This window comes from Chaetodon auriga, chromosome 15 (genome assembly GCF_051107435.1).
Source record: "Chaetodon auriga isolate fChaAug3 chromosome 15, fChaAug3.hap1, whole genome shotgun sequence".
In the NCBI taxonomy this organism is placed as follows: Eukaryota; Metazoa; Chordata; class Actinopteri; order Chaetodontiformes; family Chaetodontidae; genus Chaetodon; species Chaetodon auriga.
Genome location: NC_135088.1, coordinates 6,439,533 through 6,460,796, shown reverse-complemented (window position 1 = coordinate 6,460,796; position 21,264 = coordinate 6,439,533). Strand labels below are relative to the sequence as shown.

Below are 21,264 nucleotides of genomic sequence, written 5' to 3'. Positions count from 1 at the left end.
TAAACAAAGTCAAAGACAGCAGCTAATCCCTCTAACTGAATCCTGCGCCTCCATAAGGTTCATCTCATTTAATCATGAATATAAGCTCTTCAACAGCCACTTAACATGCTTTATCATTTCTCATATGATATATTTGATGTGCACAGTGTGTTTAAGCATTGTTCCCATTCAGACTGTAGTCCTATAAAGCCTCGTGATATTTATTCCTCAGCCTGGAATTTAATCAATAGAAGTCTTGATTAAACCGTTGCCTGTTCATCCAAAAGCTGATACAGTTCGTTCCTCAGCGCCACAGACCTCCATTGTTGTCCCAAAATGATTAAGAGCACATAAATGAGCCACCTTGTTAGACTGGGTGACCTGTTTCTTCACTGCGATGAACATGGCCATTGAAACTTATTTGGAGTCCATCCCACATAGACTGTTATGCTGCCAAAAAATTTATATTAATCCGCTGCTAAAAACAGTCCCCTTATTTCCACAATTTAGTCCTGTTTGTGAAAGATTTGCTAAAAGCGACAGTGCCCAGCCGTTTTAGGAAATGATTTAGTGTCTTTTATAATGGTTGTGTATATTTGTGAGCCATTTTTAAAGACTTTTTCGTCTTTATTTTTCCAGTGTAAGAAGCCTCAGGTTGTGACTCATCAATTTCTATATATTCCAACCAAATCCAACATTCTGACACAACATTTCCTGCTGTCTCGACTTCACTGCCAGCAGATTTTATACATGTCTGTGGGATTATCACAGGTACAGTGCGTTCTTTGAGGAAAATGTTTTGTTCCTTACCTCAGCAAGCTGCGGTCTGAATGTGCCTCTGCACAAGCCTCCGCATGAGGATAGTCAGTTCCTATTTATGATCATTAATAAGTATCCTCCTAACCTACAAAATATCAAGACACGAACGCAGATCTCTTATCTGATCTCTTTTCTAGATCTGTAGGATTTCTGCTCGACAGGCCCTTCTCTGTAGTAAAATTGCAGTATAACCTGATTCTTCGCTTTAGCAAAAGTCCACCATAACTCAGTGGGAGGGATCTGTGCCAGAGAGTTGTCAGGAATGCTTTAAGCAGGGCTTGACAGAGGTCATTTAAAATGAATAACAACACCCAGTTAAGGAAAGGAGTGTATGCGTGCATGCTCCACTTTCTCCTCTGTACTGAATGCATACTGCGTGTGTGTGTGTTTGTGTGTGTGTGAAAACTTGACACAAACCCAGTTACAGTATATTTCCTGGTCCATTTGGTCCCCCATTGAAAATGCAAACCTCAGTCTCCACTAAAAGATGCCGCACATCAAACAAAAGCAGCGATCAAAGGCTGAATCTGCCTTTCAGGGCCACTCGCTGACACACTGAGACACGCACAAGCAGCACCTTCATTAATCACCTTAATTAATAATCATTTTATCTTGAATCAAACCTGTTAGGCTCCTTTGTAAGCATGATAAAACACAAGGGAAGATGACAGAGGGTGACAAATGGCAGGAGCAGCGGGCAATATATGCTGAAATTAAACAGGAGGGAAGGTCGCTTTGTTTAACTGTTCCACTGCTGGCACACAGCAGTCGGCAGGTTACTTTTGCAGATAAGCGCAGGGCCAGCTCTGTCCTGAGATGGCCCCTTGACCCCCTCGAAGGAGATGGCGTGTCCCACCCCATGCAGGACGCTCTGACAGCACTGGGCAGCTCCTTCACTGACAGGCTGCTTCACCCACAGTGTGTGAAGGAGACACACTGCAGGTCCTTCCTGCTGCTGTCAGACTGCACAATCAACACTGCTCCCCGCAGACCACACACACCGAAACTAATTCATGTGTGAATGTGCAATATGAGTGCATACTAAAGTGTGCACTATCAATATTCCTTATGTGCAATAATGTGAATTACAGTAGTTACAGATCGCTGGTTTCATGTCTCTAAGAGATAAATAAAATATTTATTTGGAGCCTAACAGTGTGCAGACCCTTTCTACTTTTTGCCTGCAGTAATCTTCTTATCTCACACCTGAATATTGTTGCCTGAATGTGTGCACACTTGGTCCCTCTTCAGTAATGTGAATTTGAACCACTTATTTATCATATCTTGTTTTTTTTTTTTACTAATGCTTTTGGCTATTGCGATATCCACTTTGCTGCTATGACACTGAAAATGTCCCCGTGGTGAGATTAATGCAGGATTATCTTATCTCTTATTTCTCTCATCCCTTATCTTCATTTACAACCATCAGACTTCAGGTCAAGAAGTAAAGATACCCTCAAAGCAGTGCAGCAGGTTACAGGGTCCATCTTCCGCTTTGGCTCAGCTTTATTTTGAAAGCAATCAAATCTATTTTCTTCCTACAGCAATCACAAAGTCCTAGAGTGTGTGTGTGTGTGTGTGTGTGTGTGTGTGTGTGTGTGTGTGTGTGTGTGCTGTAATGACACATTTCTCCATAAGTTCTCTATTTAAAAACAAATAAAACGTGCCAGGCAGAACCAGATGCCTCTGCACTGTGGTTTTTCTGTTTTCCTGACTGAGCTTCTTCTGCAACAGTCAGCGGCGTACTCGCTTCGTAGTTGAAAATCTCCGTTTGCAGGTTCACGGTGAGACCGGCCGATGATTCTCAGCTTTGCACAGACAAGACGCAGAAAGCTGCATCACTTAAATAAAACACCTAACCGGCGTCTCCCTCTGGATCATGATAATCAGCTTCAGACTTGAATTTCAGATCATTCTTCTGTTTATCTCCAATCTCTCCACTGTGTTTTCCTAAAAAAAAAAAAAAAAATCCGGCTCATGATGCAGTTTTCCACATTTCATTCCTCAGCTGTCTGACTCACGATGAGCCACCAGTCCATCAAGTGTCAAGTCTCTTAAACAGTGACCCTGCAGCCTGTTTTAGACCATGATAAGCATTCTGCGGATCGTTGTTTTCCACATTAACATTTCATCAATCAATTTGGGAGCGAGCTCATCTGATTGTTGTGGCCCTGGTTTCCCCAGTCAGCAGACCGGGCAGGCGTCCAACCTGGCACACCCCAGCAGCTCATCCAGCCTCATCATGTGACCGGACGCCCTTTATTTAGTGCGTCTCTTTGTGAGGTTTTTGAGCTGAAATCTTATTGCAGTGAAGACGTAAAGAAAGTGGGAATAAGTTTATGAAGTTGTTTCTTTTTCTTTCCTTCTGCTTTTGTTTTCTTCCACAGTTTATGCTGGTCTATATGCCCTTTGATGCCCTGTATTTCTAAGTATGAATGACTCACGTTAAACAATAAAATGGCACCTGGAACTTTGCACAAACAAAAACAAAACTGAATCATTGGAAAAGACATCGTGGACAGGTGGAGCACCCAGTCTCCAGTGATGACAGAGTGGCTCACAGGTTTATTTCTAGATATGGGAGCGATGACATGTTGACCAGCATTGCATGAAGAGGCCATGGACAGAGGCAGGCAACACAATACAGGAGCTTAATCCCAAGTAACACAATTCTCAGCTGCACCGTGGCAGGTCGGAGCCTCTGTGAGCTCCAACATGCCATTAAGGACACACCGGGATCCATCATTCATTTATCACCACCAATCAAACGGCTGTAATTTATCACTGGGTCTTACTCTTTGTTGTTGTTCCAGCTATTCAGGTACCTACTGCTGCTCCTGTTCGACATCTAAATTTAAATTCTCTGCGTGTGCCAAGGAGGTTTGGACAAAAGCCCTTTTAATTCCAGGCAGGCAGATGCAGACCGCACGTTTGATGCCGACGCCAAGCTATCAGGATAAAATGGCTGAACCTTTTTTGTAGAACAGCACCATCAGAGATATGTCTGTGATGTGTCCCGGGAAGGCTCATGATGGATGGGTTGTTTTGGATGGTTGGGTGATGATACTGTTTGTGATGTCAGAGGAGAGGAGGAGAGCAGAACCCTGAGAGGGCCGGGACTCAGAGACATCGTCCACACCCCCCAAATCAAACACCGCTTGTATAACAACAGCTTATCAGACATACATAACATTACATCAGCGGTGGATTGGGGAGTCATGTGATGATTACTCTCTGCATGACCTTGAGATACTCCAAATAAGGAGAGAGAGGCAGAGAGACAGATATGTACATGCACTCACAGACGAAGTTTATTCAGTAGCAGCTTTAGATATAAATGTCCAAATTCACTGCAAATGAGACAAGCTGACACTTATGATCACTTTTAAGAACTTATGTTGTTGCAGCCACACAAGTAAGGTGTGGAAAAAGTAAAGCGGCACATAATATGTGCATAACAGGACATTGCAGGGGACATATCGGCTGACGCCGCGCCACATTTTCCACAATTTTAACATCTCATCTTCACTCTTTTTAGTTTCATTGTTATAACTTCATGTTTCCCCCGCAGTATTCCTCCATCTCCCTCATCTTATTTGTCTACTGGAGTCACTGTTGCTGATGTTTTTACATGGCGGGCTAAATATAGAGACACAGATATAAAACAAAAAAGAAAGAAGGAAAGAGACAGCAACAACCTCTCAGCTCTCTCTCTCTCTCTCTCTCTCTCTCTCTTTCTCTTTCCACCAATTAGCATCTAGTATTGTGTCTCCAGGATACCTGAAACCATGACAACAGCAGGTTACGGTCCCATCTGATATCTTGAGCTCCATCTGGTGTTAACAAAGAGAACGTCCTCAGTCCCGCTGAGGACAAGCTTTGGGAAACTAATGTGTACCAACAGTCCAGAAACATGGAGTTTGAATGTTTTAGCATATTAAAGCTCAGCCACAGAGACACTGTTAGCCTTTTTCATGTGCTTTTTATGTATTTGATTATTGCACTTTGCAGCATTTATATAGTAAATTCTGCCTCTGTAGACATACATCACCGAATGCAGCTTTACTGTCTTCATAAAGATTTCACTCAGGAACTGGCTATTTCGACAAAAAAAGATCTTATCTCCTGGTCCACTTACTAGCTTTTCCTCATCTTTCAACAGCATTTCACAGTGTTTGTCAGTTTGCTCACACACCCTCAGTACTGATCTTGGGTCAAGTGATGAGAGGCGGTCGTATATGGAAGACTGTGACTCCTGTCTCTGTTCAAAAACAGGACAAACACCACGAGATGCTGTTGAAAACTCAGAAAGAAGTGAGTAATCATTGAATTCAAATTGTTTTTCCAGATTACTATTTCCCAAAGGTAAAGAATGAACTTTCAGGCTCAGAAACTGGTTTGGGGTAAATTAGTGGATCCAGTCTGAGAGTTCGAGGTCTGAAAGCACAAATTCAGTCCTGATTATGAAAAGGAGGCACTTCTCCTGGGATGAGTGCTCTCTCTCTCTCTCTCTCTCTCTCTCTCTCTCTCTCTCTCTCTCTCTCTCTCTCTCTCTCTCTCTCTCTCTCTAAACCACATAACTTTGCAGCGAGTCAGACAAACAAACGCTCCTCTGTTACATGATGAAAACAATAATCCAAATCTTGTTAGAGGTGCAGAGAGCCCCAAGTCTTGATTGAGACCTGATATAAAAAGACTGGCAGAGGGCAACAGAAGTGCAACTGGCACAGTTTGTGTTTGTGGTCTGGTGCAGTGTTTGAGTGTGTATTAACATTTAATATACCTCTGATACTCTGTAAACTGCACTGTTTTTCCTGCCTCACTGAAACAGAGAAAGGTATTGCTACAGAAAGCCCTGCTGTTGCATCAGTAATGAATAATGAATTGCAGCTCATAGTAATCAAAAATGGTACATTTGCATTTGGTCTTCTGCAACTTCAAAATTATCTAGAGGTTGTGAGAGGCTTCTAATAGCAATACTATGAAAAGTATGTGACGGGAAAAAAACATGGATTCTTTGATGACTTGGAGTCCATATTATCTCTTTATCTCGTCCTGCGCTCCTCCATGAGACACCATGTTTTATAACAGAACGGTGAAATGAAGACATCCTGCTCCACATTACCAAGAGATACATGCTACATGATAACAGGATCATGAGTCTGCAGCCACATTAGCGGCTCTTTGATCAGTGGCGCTTTAAGCAAAATGCTGACATCAGCATGCTAAGGTGGTCACAGTGATACTGTTAACACGCTGATCTTAAGAATGTACATTTAGCATGTTCACTAAATTAGTTGCACCAAACACGAAGTAGAGCTGAGACAGATGGGAACGTCCAAATGCCCGATGATGAAAAAATGAAAGTTATTACAGTTCATCCTGTTGGTGACTTGAATGTTTGTGCCAAATTTCATTGTAACCCACCCACCTATTTCAGTCTGAACCGAAATGACAGACATCCATCGAGCCACGCTGATGTGTGTCTGAGACTGAGCATAAATCAGAAATTAAAGAGACACTTTTAGCATCTGACAAATTGCAGATCCTGCAACAACAAAAAAAACTGAAAAACACCTTTCTGTTGTCAACATTTTCTCTCTCACGCCATCTTATAAAGAGATTCTATCTAATTTCCTCCAGCTCCAATGAAGGCTTCATTTTAATCAATTTAAGCTTCATCACCGTCACTGAAAGCACCATTGCCCTTCACAGATCCAAAAATTTGACCGAGACACTCCACCCGGCTGCAGGCTTGACCGACTGCCCAAACACTCCCAGTCAGCTGTGTAATTTAATTACCGCCATCGCCCATGCAGATGTAACAAGACATTGCTGCTCTAATGAGACAATTAGCCCGTACCATCTTAAAGCTTCGCTCCTCATTAGCACTGATGGCTTCAGAACACGTTAATGGCTCCATCACGGCCCCGCCCTAACACTCAGACTGGAGTCTTCCAGCCGTCGCCAGCAGGTTTCTGTGGAGACTAATGGATCATTAGAGTACGACTGATGAGTGAGGTAAAGAGGCCTGAGTGACCTCCCCATCCACAGAACAGGAGGGAGAGAACGGGAGGGAAACGTACGTTAAACTCTTTGAATGCTGCAAGAAATACTGATGTTTTTCGACTGAAGGCTGCTCTGCAACTGAAGACAAAATGATGCAATTCGCTGCTTTAATAAAAAGCAGGCCTGCCATGTAAATGAAAATCACTACATTCATTTCAAATCCATAGATCACTTTAGGTGGCTGTGATTGGAGGAGACCTGAATAGTCAGTATTTAACTCTGAAGTATAAGCCCAATTTTAACATCTATGGACTCAAACATACAACAACATCTGAGCTTTGTATGTCATTATAGATGATGGTGATGTTAAAGATGCATGTGTGTTTAGATATGAGTTTTCATGCATTTTGCTTTATATCTGTAATAACTTGCATGTAGATGGTCCATAAATGTTTCAGAAGCCTCAGGTCCCACAGGACTCAGGGAGAGTTTAAGATTACCATCATATATCATCAATTTATTCCGCCTCAAGGCTTCTGATTTCAATTTTAATGAAGTTTCTCACTAGTATACAGTGTATTCATAGGTTTTTAAAGTCTCTCTAGAGCAGCTCTTTGGTGAAAACAGATAAGTTCCACTCAAGTTGAAACCTATGTTTGAAGTATTACATGAATTTGTACAATAAACCACAATCTGTTGCATAGTTCATAGTGCATGAGGAGTTATTTATGCACAAAATAACTCTTGATGTCCAAAATCATCATCAGTTGTTAAAGTATCATAACTCCCCATAAAAAAGTGTGATCATACATATCTACTGTTTCATCCAGAGTATGTAGGTATACCATGAGAGAGAGAGCTAAAGAGACACACCACAGTCTCCCTCAGTATGTTAGTGAGAGAAAGCAATGCACCATTTCTCTGCCCTTTCTATTAAAAGCACCTGAGCTCAGCTATGATACTCTCTTCCTGCCTATTTTGGCTGGATCCAGGCCTTTGTCCAGCCTCTGACACACAGACAGACAGACAGACAGACAGACACACAGAGTCATCTTTTGCTTTATGAAGCAGCCAGACGAGTATTACAAAACTATATTGTTATTTCAAGTCGAGTGAGCTTTAAAAATGTTCCACGCTTGATTAAAACCTTTATCCGTTACAACCAGCCTCTTAGACCTCCCTGAACAAACACCCCGTCTCTGTTTCCCAGCTGATAAAATCAAGCTTTTCTTATGGTGATGAAATCCCATAAATAGACCTGTTTCCTCCCCCAAGAGCCCAGAGAGCAGCACATGATGTAAATGTGTTTTGCATTACATAAAGATCATGCCTTTCATTCCTGGCTCATTCCTGGACTAATGCTGCAGCCAGGCCCTTTTGTCCATGTGTGACCTACATTCTCACAATAGTGAAACGCTAACAGGGCAGTGGGTCTATTGATAGCAGCGATCTGGACTGCCACAGGGAAATGGTCAAGAGAATGATTAAGATAGATTAAATAGACAGTTTGCTGGAGCTTTGAGTGGGATTTCACTGAAGCCCTGCAGTGGGACTGTTGCTCCAGCAAACTCAATGTGTGAGTCACGGTATTGAGCCGTGCCATGTGATCCTGGCCTTTGTCGATTCCTGCAACAGTTTCTTCCATTTAAAGGTCAAAGAGGACGATGAAGTTATGTAAAGGTCTGCAGTAACTTTAGCAGATACTTTAAAATAAAAGTAGTGATGGCATAAAACAGTGTAAATAAACTGTTTTATATCTGCTTTCTGCATCATATTAATTCAAACAGAAGTGCCGGAATGATGGCAGAACATGTTAGAGCTGCTGCTGTATCAGTTAATCTGCAGATTATTCTCTTGGTGAATCATTTGCACCATAAAATGTCAGAAAATAGTGAAAAAATCTCAAAGATAGAGAGCATGCTGTCACATAAGGCAAAGAGAAGCAGCAAATGCTCACAACTGACAGGCTGGGACGGGGGAATGTTTGGCAATTTTGCTTGAAAAATGTCAAAAACGAGCGATCCATAATAAAAAATAGTCCATCCATCAATTAGCAATAGCCACTTATCTTTTGAAGGATTGCAGAGGGGCTGTAGCCGATTCCAGATCACAGTGAGCGAGAGACGGGCTACTGATTATTTCATGTGACAACTGATTAACCAGCTAATCACTTCATTTTGAGAACACACGTAACTGTAATATCTGTAATTTGTAAACATATTCTGGCTCGCCTCTGTCATCGGAGTCCTCAGCGTGTCTATTACTGATCTATGAAGGTGAATTTAACCCACCAGGCAAGTCAATTAAAATGCCCGGGCATCAAATAAAAGAAGAAGAGACGAGAGGAGCTGTTGAGGGGAATGCAGATGAAGAAAAAAGAAAACAAAAGACAGATAAAAGCTGGAAGGAAAATAATTACCGGAAGAAGTGATTGGACGCTTCAGGGAGGCAGCACACACAATAAAAACTCTGATAATTGTGATACAACAAAAAGGAAAGCACCACAGAGCAATTAAGAGCACGTGACGAAAACATCCGACAGCATTGGCAGACAGATACTTTGCTTTGTTTCTCCCTGACTGCAGCCATAATCACACTAACAGAGTGCTGTGTTTACATGCGGCCTGTTGTATTTGCAGTATTGTCCTAATCGTGGAGAACTGCGCGAGCATGAAAGCCAGGACGGTTAGTTATCTCGTGCTATTTGTAATTTTCATGGACAATGGCTGTGCAAATACACACACACACACACACACACACACACACACACACGCGCTCTGTGATCACATATCAACAAGTGTGACGGAGGGGAAGGCAAGAAAACATTTGACTCTGAACACTTCAAGAGGAGTTTTTTATGTTTGGTACGTTGTGATGTATTTTTCTCATCAATTCCACTGACATTTCTATTCTGCTGTCTTCTAATCTAATGACAGAAGTGCTGCCTGATACTGAGCTCAGAGCAGGGTTGTAATGTCCTTCCTATACGACGATATCTCATGCCTTTGCACTGAAAGCACTCCTATTTGCAGTAAACGTCCACTCTCCCACAATTACACGCCATCAATCTATGACGCTCAATGCATTCCAACAATTATTTTTGAATGCCATGTTGTGGATTTTCTTCATCTGCTTCGGTTAATGAGTTCCCACAGTGCCTTTTACAAACCTCCCGAGAGCTTGTTTGCATTCAGCTGTAGGTGATATGTGCAGTGTGGGGTAGCGAGTGAGAGATTTGTGAGCTGGGAAAAAGGGAAAAGTTGCACTCCCTCCTCTGAAGGCTACCTGTCTTATAGCTGCAGTGCATGCTGGTGCATTTTTTATTTTCACCTCTCCCTGTATAGCTGCAGTGGACAGGCAGGGGAGCAGGTTCTCTGCAGCAAGCCATAAAAGCTGCTCGATGCCGAGGAGCTCGTCATAAAACCTGACATTTACCATCTACAGTTTAGACCCCTGGAACATTTTCTCCAAGCAAACTCTGCATCAATGAAACCATTTTCATTACTGAAAGAAAGCATTTTTACCACAACTGTATATTTCTTAGGTGCATGTATCAAAGTCACTGTTCATTTGTTCCTTCTGTGTAGTTTTACTCGTTTTTTACAAGCACATTTTGCAAAGGCTGCAGCAGAACATCAACAGGTGAAGTCACTGTATTTCATTTAAAAGTTCGTCCATGCTGTTTTTTGACTTGATGTTAATCAATTTACAAGCAGGACCGTGCAGGCAGAGTGCATTAGCGACAGATGGATTATGTAAATTTAAGGTAAGCCACTTACTGCTGAGTAGATTATCAGACTGGTGCACATTAATTTTTATTTCAGCTGTCATCTGCCCAGAAGTCAAAGTGGGGTGAGTGTATTAGGTGGATGACAGGTTCCCTCTGCACACATGAAGAGATGGATGACATGAGTGATACTGTTAGTCCATTAAAATTAAAAAAAAAACATTGCACCCTCTCTCCACTGTGTGCTTTTTTCCACTTCACCAATTGTTTGCAGTTATCTTTGGTGATAAATGCAACGTGCAGTAAGACAAGCACCTTGTAATTATATTAAGGGAATTACACAGGCTAGTGCAGAACATTGGATATGAAAACTGGGATGATGATAAGGTCCTTATAAACTTAGTATTGAGTATAATAATAAATAAGAGTGTACCAGGCACACTCCCAGGGGCCCAAACGGTCAGTCGGCCCTGAAGACAGAGCCTCTGTTTGAAGTGTTATTAACATTTTTCTTTAGACGGACAGAAGAAAGAGGTCTTCTATATCTGGTGTAGCTTCTGTTTTCTCAGAATCTGCTGATGAACCATAGCAGATGCAAAAATGCACTGTTAAGCATCTTCAGATCACTTTGTACTCATATGACAGACACACTGCAGAAACCGATTCACTTACAGTGATACTAGTGATACTAGCTGCATGGGGTTATACATAAAATGCTTTGATATAAGTATTACAGTAGCACTTTAAATTTAAATAGAAACATTGCAGTAATATAGTGTATTTATGCTCGGGTGTTACTCAAAAATAAATCACAGATATCACATCAGTTCAGCTTCAATGTGTTTTAAATGGCTCTGTGAGATGATGACACACTGCTGGTTACCTTTGCTCGCAGCATAATAATATGGTCCTTTTCCAGATAATAAACGGAATTGAGCTAAGTTACATAATCGTATACCTCACAGTAAGAGAAATGTAGTGTAGAATAAGCGTTATAATTAGCATTTGATGTTATAATTGCCACGGACATGGTCTGTGACATAAAAGGGGCTGTACCTCTGCTGGCCAGCGCTGTAAGCCACCGACGTCACCGCACGCAGCTAAGCTAGCCAGTTGTTTTGGGAGAAGAAGAAGAAAAGGGCTACAAGCGGAAGAAACAGCGGATTTAGTTTCGGACAGTATTCGATTTATGGTCCTGGTTTAGTTTTTTGTTTTTTTTTATACGTTTTGAATAATGTCGACCCCGGCAAGGAGACGGCTTATGAGAGATTTTAAAAGGTACCGCAGCGTTTTGGCAGACATCTCTGTTTGTGTGTGTGGAGCTAGCAGCGGTAGCTGATGAAGCAGCTAGCTTTAGCTTAGCGTTAGCTGCTGCTGCAAAGAATATAAAGCCTGGCGAGTTATTGTGAATTAAACCCGTTGGTTTGTGTGGTTTGTCTCTGCACTTGGTATCGAGGGGGCTGATAGAAGGGACATTGTATATTTTCTGTATTTTTTAGCGGTATCCGAAGAGGGTACCCTGGCTTTATGCAGTGTTTTCTGTCCAGGGAATAACGTTGGTCTTTCCCTTTTTTTTTCTGACTGACGTTACTTTGTTTGTTTGGGAAGGTGAGACGTAAGCTAGCCGGTGTTACCTGAGGTGGCTTAAATTTGTCTGGACGAAAGACCTGTGTGCAGTTCAGCCTTTGTCTTGCCTTGTACTGGCCCTGATTGACGTTAGTTAATTTCTCCGCATAGTCTGCAAACTGTGGGGTTTAAATTCTGTTTCAGAAGGAAGCTAAGTTCACCCAGCCAGCCAGCACCATGGTTTCAGTCCCCCCTGGTAGCAACGTGGCTCACAGGTGTTGCACAACTCCGCCTGTGTGCTCCATATAGATGTTTAGGATGGCAAGATATGCTACTTATTTTTAATTCAGAATCATCATATTTCAGCTATCCCATTGTATATTCTCAAACTCGTGGTGTGAAGACAGGAAGGATATGTTTGTGTTTCCAGGGAGAGTCACACCTGGCAGGGGGCTGCTCGTAATACCTGCTATCCCCAATCTGTTGTCTTGCTCCATATGGCATCCTGCCGTACCTGTGTGTGTTTGTTTGTGCCATTCACACACACCTGTCAGTGGAAAAAGGATCCTAAGCTATTCCACTAAGAAGAGCCGACGAAGCAGGTCAGATTATGTGTCACCGGAGCTCTCATCTGCTGTGCCAGTCCCCAGGCAGCAAACTGTAACACTGAGGCCAGGAAAACACAATAGCACATTCCTGGATCAGCCTGTGTGTCCACGCCAAGGCTGGCTGATTGAACTCAGCCTTGCGTGATATTGCCTAACCTCCCTTGTTTGATCTGTAAGTCAAATTATTTGCTCAATATGTGTCTTGAAACTGAGCTATGTGATTGTTTGAGCAGCGGCACTTTGGCGTGATGTTTTGGCACAGTGCCTTGGACGTGAAATGACACCTTGGCGTCGAAAACCCTGCTTAAAAAAGCAATTTTGTGGCTCTGTTAAATAGAGCTGAACAATATGCAAAGAAAATAGGATTGCGATTGTTTTGGCAGATGTTGTGTTTGTGATAGGAGTCTCAGTTTTAGTGGGAATGGTGATATTTGCATATAAAAGAAATGTGATTTTTGCTGGCATCTGTACCAAAATAACATGTTCTCTTATGTCTGGAGGACATGATTTGTAGCCCGGGGCATCTCTGTTATGCCTCATTTATAATGATATGTTGTGACACATTAGAGCTGCAACGATTGACCAATTAGCTGTCTGCTATTACATTAATCACCACCTATTTAGGTAATTAATTAATCAGTAAGACTAATTTATTTGGAAAGAAGGTCCAAATTCTCTTTTCTCGCTTCTTAAATGTGGATAATTTCTGGTTTCTTTACTCCTCTTTGAGAGTAAACTGATTATCTGTGGGTAGTGGACAAAGCAAGACATCTGAGCATGTAATTTTTCACCATTTTCTGACATTCTGTAGATGAAACAACTCATTGATTAATCAACACATCAAACACTTTGTCAAAAATTGCAGCTCCTGCAATTGCACTTGGGATATTACTTTTTTTTTTTAATAATATTTCAATTAGTTGTTCATCCCTTCTGTTGAACAATCAGCTCAGAAACCATCTGAATTTCTTCAGATTTCATTCAGCAAAGTGTTACTTTCATTTCTTCTCCAGGTGTATTCTTAGATGCGATTGACATAACGAAACTAACACCCATCAGTCTTCAGCGGCGGTTTGGAGGCTGCTGTAGCTGAAGGGTCTAATTTAGATTGATCATGAGAAACTAGAGCAACCTCTTCCAGAGCGACAAGCGATTTAACCTCAGTTAAAGTCTTGTTGGCATTGAGTGTTTGTGTTGTGTTTACTTTGTCGTTCTGTAACCCGGATGTTTCATCTCGTTAAAATTACTTTCATTATCACTGACGAGGCCAGTGAGAGACTGGTCTAATTGATTAATCAACTATTTGTTTCAGCTTTTTAACAAAACGAACCATCGCGCTATGTCCCCCAACCCACATCACCCTCGAAAGGACTGAAGAAAAAAATCACATTCATGCTGTTGGCTAATCTGCTGCCTGCAGGCTGGTCAGTAATCCCCGGTTTCCAAGTAAACTAAAGTAACCATCATTCAGTCTAGTCGGGAAGTTGAGTGGAGCATCCTCCACCAGCAGAGCTCAGGCAGATTATGGTAAATGAGGTTAATTGCTGCGGGTCTGTCTGCAGCTAGGGACATGGATCCTCACACACACACACACACACACACACACACACACACAAATCAGCCTACCTTGTTTTATAGCTGTAAGCTCTTATTAAACCAGCTTTTATACGAGGCATGGGATTGTAGGCCTAAGTCGTCTGTGGTGATTCCACATTTGGCCTACATGCATTGGTGATCTGCAGCAGCGTGACACAATAACGTACGCTGTGTTTCGACAGGGAGCCCGACAGAGCAGACTGTGGTTTATTCTGAGGAATGAGGCTCAATTCAACGCGCCGCCTTTATCTGCCAGCGTGGCCTTAATCCACCCGGAACCCGCTTTATTGCCTACAGATCAATAGTTCAACAAACAAGAGGCTGTCGTCGGAAACTTCATTAAAAATGTTGACCGGCCGCATCCATGTGTTTTGATTTGTTGACCTTTTTGACGCTCGGCAGCTGTTGCTGTGGCGCTTGTGCGATGGCGCGTCGGTCAAACAGCTCTGGGCGGTTTCCTTTGCAGAGCTGGAGCCAATGATTATTATCCTAATTCAGATTTTCTTGGGCTGGAAAAGAAATATTAATGTCACGTCTCTAAATTGCTCCTATTTTGAAAATTGAGGCTTGATTTGAAACTCGAGCAAATATTTAATTTTGAAATAGTCTTTTTTTCCTCACATGAGTGAAACCAGCAACATCTTTAACTTACATAAAAAATTGATCACTTAACCCCCCGATTTTTTACTTTCTATCAAGTGATGTATCAATCAGTTTAACGTTGCATCACTGTTTCTTTGGATTTCGTGCTGTTGAGTTTCTCGACGTCCTGCGCTGCTGTTGCTCACTGCCCACTTCTTCTGTTTATCCCAATCACTCCGGTGTCGCCACTGCTGCAAATGTAAAACACATCTGCTCATCTGCACCAGGTTGTGTGTCCTGGAAGAAGAGCAGACCGAGCGTCCAGAGCTTTCGTGGACTCGGTCATCTGTGTTTCTTATTGGTCAGCAATGGAGAGTAAAAGCTAACACGTATAGATAGACGAGCCTTCGGGGTTTGTGGGTTAATCCAGGTGTCTTGACCATGACAGCGCTCGTTAGGAGTCGTTTCAGGCGAAGGTTGACTCACTGGCTAAAGCGATTAGCACGTCCAGGTCTGCGACGCCTGCTGGGGGTCACGCTCACGGTGCAGTCGTGCTTCAGACGAGTGTTAAATGTGCAGCTGATGTGAACTGACATGTGACAGCGGGACGGGCAGCGTGCCGTTGATCCCGCCCGTCCACTGAAGTCATGTTGATACAGCAGTTCGTGTTTTGACTGACAATTATCCTGCAGTCAAGGTGTTAATTAAAATCCTCGCACTCTCTCCCTTCCTCGTCTCGCCCTTCTTTCTCCCCCGTGTCTTTTTTTTTTTGTTGTTCTCTTTCCATCCCCGTTCAATTCTGTCTCTCATCTTTTAACGTCCCCTTATCCGTTTGTCTATTTTTGCTTCCCACCTTTCCCTTTTGTTCTGTTCTCATTTGTCTTTGTCTGTCTTCCTGCTGCCTTTCTGTGTCCCTTCTTCTGTCTCTTTCTTCCTGTTCTTCTCTTACCATGTCTCTTTGTCTCCGTCTTGCCCAGACTTCAAGAAGATCCTCCCACCGGTGTGAGTGGAGCACCATCAGAGAACAACATCATGCTTTGGAACGCTGTTATTTTTGGGTGAGTCATCCTCTAAATCCAGCTCCGCCCTGCTGTCTTTACTGTGCCACTGTGATTGTGATGCACAGATTCCCCCGACCCACCCACCCCTCCGCAATATTATAATATTTCTGATTACAGCCCTGATTGTGGCACAGAACAGTCTAGAAAATCAGCATGTAGAGACTCAGTGGGTGTTTGATGGAAGAACCGACTGGGAGACACTGTTAGGGCTCGTGTGGATGGGGTCAAGTAAGGGCTGGAAGAAGGAAAAGTATTGATGAAGACCAAACCAAATACCCTTTTTTTTCAAATTTGTAATCTCTCCTGGTTCACAATTTGAAATGCAATTGAAAGAAGAAGCGTGCTTTTATAAAAAAAACTCTTCAGTTTTCAGAAAGCATCCCGGTGGTATGAAATTCAAAAGCCGAAGCGAAAACATATTAAAACGTCAAGAACACACGTAGATCGAAAGCAAGATCAGAGTGTGACTGAAAAGTCAAGGCGCAGCAGCGGGGTGCAGCACAAACAAACCAGAGCGACACACTCGGGTTTAAAATAGAAATAGACTTGCTAATAGTTCCTCACCTAATTCAGAGTCAAAGGGGAAGCTGCCAGAAATGTAAAACGCGTAGGCGGCTGATTTAATTGGCCCCTTTACACAGACTGTGTGAATGTGAGTAGCTGAGTAAATACAGCCTCTGGTGTCTGTGCAGAGCAAGTCCTTCAAGGGTAGATGCTAATGGTTGTGTTTTTTCTTCTACAAGCTAAGGCCTTGTTGGTAGCACTGGGGATGTTTGGAGTTTGGAAATAATTTCATTGCTCTCTCTCTGCCTCCTGCAGGCCTGTGGGAACACCGTTTGAAGATGGTAAGTTCTCCATTTTGATTTATCTCGTCCATAAAGTCCGGGCTCAGTGGGAGCACATTTATCCCAGCTCTGGATTCGCTTCAACTTTCCTCTGCGTTCTTACTATTGTAGCGTTGCATCATTCAATCCATCTATTACAGCCTTCGGGGCAGTGTGTTGTTAACGTATGACAAAGTGTTGGAGAGTTACACGCCCGAGCAATCAATTACAGAAACTCACAAACGTTCCCACAAAGCAGCTATAGAGCTAAAAATATAACAAACGGCTGTGTGAGAGAGAGTTTGAGAAGTGTTTTAAATAGTTTCTGTAATGAGCTGTTTAATGAACTCACAGTGCAGTTTGTAAATATGCAGACTGAGACATTTTTCGGTTATGGCTTTATAGACAAAGCCATTCAATTTGTAATGAAGCTGAGGAGTTTAAAGAGCTGCCTGTCAGCTTTCAGGCTGTTTAACGGGCCTCGCATGTATACACTGAGCAGAGGCTCATAATGAGACTCAGGATTTTAAAAAATGATCAGCGCAGTAATCATCTGTCATTGTGTTGATGTCCTGATAAACAGTGGAAATACTGCATTCATGTTTAAAGATAATCGGCCCTCGCATGCACGTGATTGGCCGCTGGACCCGCTGCGTTGTTTCGGTCTGAATGCGCCCTCACATCACACTGTACTCTTACTATTGTTTCTTATTACAGTCTGCTGTGAGTTTATTAACTGTAACAGCTTAAATTTGTAGCTTGAAATAGCGACATTGTAGCATCACAAAAGGCCATAAATGATCGTTTTGAATGGTCTAGCATCAACCGTTCCTCTAGTCACAACAGAAAGTGCTTCGCTGTCCAAATACAGAACGTATGCATCGACTTTTGTAGTAACTGAACATTTGTAAGAGTAGTTCAGGTAACAAACGTGCAGTTCTGCTGTGTAACACACGCAGTACCACAGACGCGTACACTCTCCTGCACGCACACACACACACTTTTCTCCTTTCCTTGTAATTGTGACCGGGCTCAGGAAGAGAAGTGCTCGCTCAGGGTTTATTGTTTTGTCTTTTTAGCCGTCGCCCTCCTTTATTCCCCTTTTAGCCTGCAGAGTCGACACCTCTGCCTCAGTGAAAGATGAGCTTCTCTTTCTCGTCGCGCCGGCCGGATTTTTAGTAACGTGATTGCTTCTCTCGCTCTCTCTGACCCCCTCGATCCTTCACATCTGTATTCGCCTCACAAGTTACTGGTGTGCGCCGCTCACGCTCTCTCTCTCTCTCTCTCTCTCTCTCTGTTGTTCTCTCTGTCTCTCGCCCTCCCCGCTCTCCCCTCGACTCTCTGCAGGAACGTTTAAGCTTCTGATAGAGTTTTCTGAGGAGTACCCAAACAAGCCTCCCACAGTTCGGTTTGTCTCCAGAATGTTTCACCCTAATGGTAAGTGCGACGCACCCGATCCAGCCGTGCGTTTGAAAATAGGAATAAACGTCTGCCCTCTCTTGATTCATAACCAGCATCTACAGTTTACATCATTGCAGCCCTTGTTGCACAGTTTGTGCCTCCATTATCTCAAGGTTTCAAGTTGTCCTTTCCGCCTCATTCAAGCAGCTTCCTCCCATTCATCTCCTCTCCCAGCCCATAATTGAAATGAATTTAACCGGATAAATCAGCGAGGCTGGCAGCAGACTCCACATGAAGTCGATTCTTTTTGTGTTTGTGCAGCCAACATGAAAAGGTGTTCCATTTGGTTTGGATTGAAGTTCCTCTGGACTGAGTGTTTTATCTGCAGTGTTTTTCCACAGTGCTGCAGTTAACTGTGTGACAACAGGGCAGATTTGTGTGTGATTTGCCTGAAGAAATCATAACGTGGAGTCATTTATCTGTGTGACGCTCTGAGACGTGACGACCGAGGTTGCGATGTGAAATCTGTCCTCTGAGGCTTGACTGTGTCGTCTCTGTGTTTCCTAGTTTACGCAGATGGCAGTATATGTTTAGACATCCTTCAGAACCGCTGGAGCCCCACGTACGATGTGTCGTCCATACTCACCTCCATCCAGGTTGGTCTTTACACAAAGCACACTTAAAGCGTTCACGCGGGCCATTCAGCATCCACCAGCGTCACCTTTTTATCGAACATGGTGATATTTTACTTGCTCTGCGCTGCCTTCGATTCACGTCTGTGTCATTCGATGCAGCTTAAATTCTCATGAGGATAAGTTAGAGAAATCTTTTCCAGCGAACACACTGTGCAGAAATCTATCTGCCACCTACATTTTGTAGATGTGATTAATTTCGGTGGATGTGAGATTAGCAGATCAGACGATGTTTCAGGTTTTTTTTTCCCTTTTATGTGTAAATTCAAAACGAGCCGATGCCGCGCCTACGTTTTCTGTTCCCAAGGGAGGGGAATCAGATCTCAGAGTGAAAGTGTTCCTGGACAGTGTGTTTGTGACGTTTTGCTGCATGCTTTGCACACAGGTTCAGTATTCCGTCCCAGTCCCCGATGGTGATCCAATGCTGGTGAAACGGCAGGAATTTTTGTTCACTTGTGTCACTTTTTCCACAGTCGTTGCTGGACGAGCCAAACCCCAACAGCCCGGCCAACAGCCAGGCCGCACAGCTCTATCAGGAAAACAAGAGGGAGTACGAGAAGAGGGTGACGGCCATCGTGGAGCAGAGCTGGGTGGACGTCTGAGCTTCCCCCGCTCGATGCTCCCTCCTCTCCATCGCCCTCTCTTCATCATCCCAGTACTTCAGTCTTTCATTTTTACCTCATCAAGAAAAAAAAACAGCAACTATATCAGAAGAACTCAAGTGCCACCCTGAAAAAAAGTAAGAATAAAACAACCAAACCCGAACGGACATTAACTTGCTTGCCAACACATTTGAGGAAAACCAGGGAGGGAAAATCAATCTTTTATTTGGGTTTCTTGTCCTTAATTTTACTTTTTTTATTGCATGAAATAAGTTATTGCTAACAGAATTTGTAATATATCTTTGTTGGATTGATGCTGTTAGTGTTTGAGTTTTACAGATTTTTTTTTTTCCTTATGGAAATTTTCCTCCTCTTTTTTTTTCTTTTTTTTTTTTGTAATGTCTGCTGGTGTGCACACAACTTGGCTGTTTGGAAAGGGCAGCTTGATGACCAAATCAGCATATTTTGAATGTCGTGGAAGAGTAAGCGCCGAGAAAGATGCTTTCGGAGTCGGTGTTGTCGTTATTCTTCGAGTCAGCCGCAGAAGCAGAGGCAGCTGATAAAGAAAAATCACCAATCTGTTCCAGCGCATCTCTGTTATTTCAAGAGACACCGTAGGTTTGGGCTCACGGACGTCACAGGCTGCACCAGCGCCAAGTCTCCGTCGCGCAGATGAATCATGACTCCTGGCTAGGCAGCTCTGAGCTTTTATTATAATCACTTCTGCTCCGAGGTAGAAGATGATGTGAGAGAGAGCGCTGCGAGAAGGTAAATATTAACACCAGGATGGGACGGGATGAACCTGGACTGGGGGAATCCCGGCTGAAGCGAGGAAATACAGTATTAATTTCAATCAGCGTTTAAATTTGGGCTGAGGAGGTCGGCCTTTTTTCGCAGGTCATCCCTTGTGAAGTGCTCAGGAGCCCCTGAGCTCAGGAGTCAGCCGTGCTCGTACTTAAAGATGATTTAATGGTTCATTCGTGGCTAATGGGGGACGGAGGTAGAAAGTAGAAACCTGTGAAAGTTTAAGCAACTAGAATCCACATGGAAGATAAGACGGTGGGTGTTTTCTTCTACTTCATGTGCTCCTCTGTCTTCTGTGATGCTCCTTTGTCAGTTCATCATTTAACTCTCAGAACAGAAGAGAAATGCAGAGCTGCGTTCAAAGGTTAAGTTTCCTAACGCCGCTTCATAATGCTGTGCTGCCTGTGACGCGTGAGCGTGGATGAAGTGTCAAAGCTTTTGATCCTTCCTCTTAAAATGACGCAGCCGACGTACAAATGAACAAACGAGCGGAGGATAAAAGCCGTGCAGTCCAGTGCTTCTGCTTTTATTTGAGCTAAATGAGAGCAGTGGAAAGAGGATTGACCGCTGCAGAGAAGACGCCTGCGGTGACACATCAGCTGTTTTCCCCAAAAGGCTTAAGTTGTTTTCATGCCTGCGTTTGTCTCCTATTTTATTTGTATGTGATACCCAACTAAAAGATCTCTTGAGCATAAATCACGACTTGAGCGTAAATCATGACTAAACCCTGCCCGACTCCAGCTAAATAATCCATGGAAGACGGTCATCTTCAAACAAGTTACTCTTTTCTGAGACAGCAACGGTCATATTGTGGTTAGTGACTTATTTCACCTAAAAAGCAGAAGGGATATGTTATAAAATTTTGTGAATTAAACAAAAAAAAATGTATACTTATAACAATATGCTGTATAAACATAATAAAACACATTTTTCAGACTTTGAGACAGTCGTTTCCCTTTTGTTCTTGCTAAAAACGGCCTTCATTATGTCGTAA

General features: G+C 42.9%; 1 protein-coding gene across 2 annotated transcripts; it reads left to right on the top strand.

Moving 5' to 3' along the window:
• Positions 1 to 11,586: 11,586 nt before the first annotated feature.
• Positions 11,587 to 21,212, top strand: ube2b (ubiquitin-conjugating enzyme E2B (RAD6 homolog)). 2 transcript variants are annotated; one of them, XM_076750608.1, is made up of 6 exons: positions 11,587 to 11,812; positions 15,864 to 15,944; positions 16,767 to 16,792; positions 18,119 to 18,208; positions 18,740 to 18,828; positions 19,338 to 21,212. In XM_076750608.1, the coding sequence occupies exons 1-6, from the start codon at positions 11,769 to 11,771 to the stop codon at positions 19,464 to 19,466; spliced, it is 459 nt and encodes a 152-aa protein (XP_076606723.1). In that variant the 5' UTR covers positions 11,587 to 11,768; the 3' UTR covers positions 19,467 to 21,212. The 2 variants fall into 2 exon arrangements, with proteins under 2 accessions (XP_076606723.1, XP_076606725.1); XM_076750610.1 differs by lacking the exon at positions 11,587 to 11,812 and adding an exon at positions 12,806 to 12,880.
• The last annotated feature ends 52 nt before the right edge of the window (positions 21,213 to 21,264 follow it).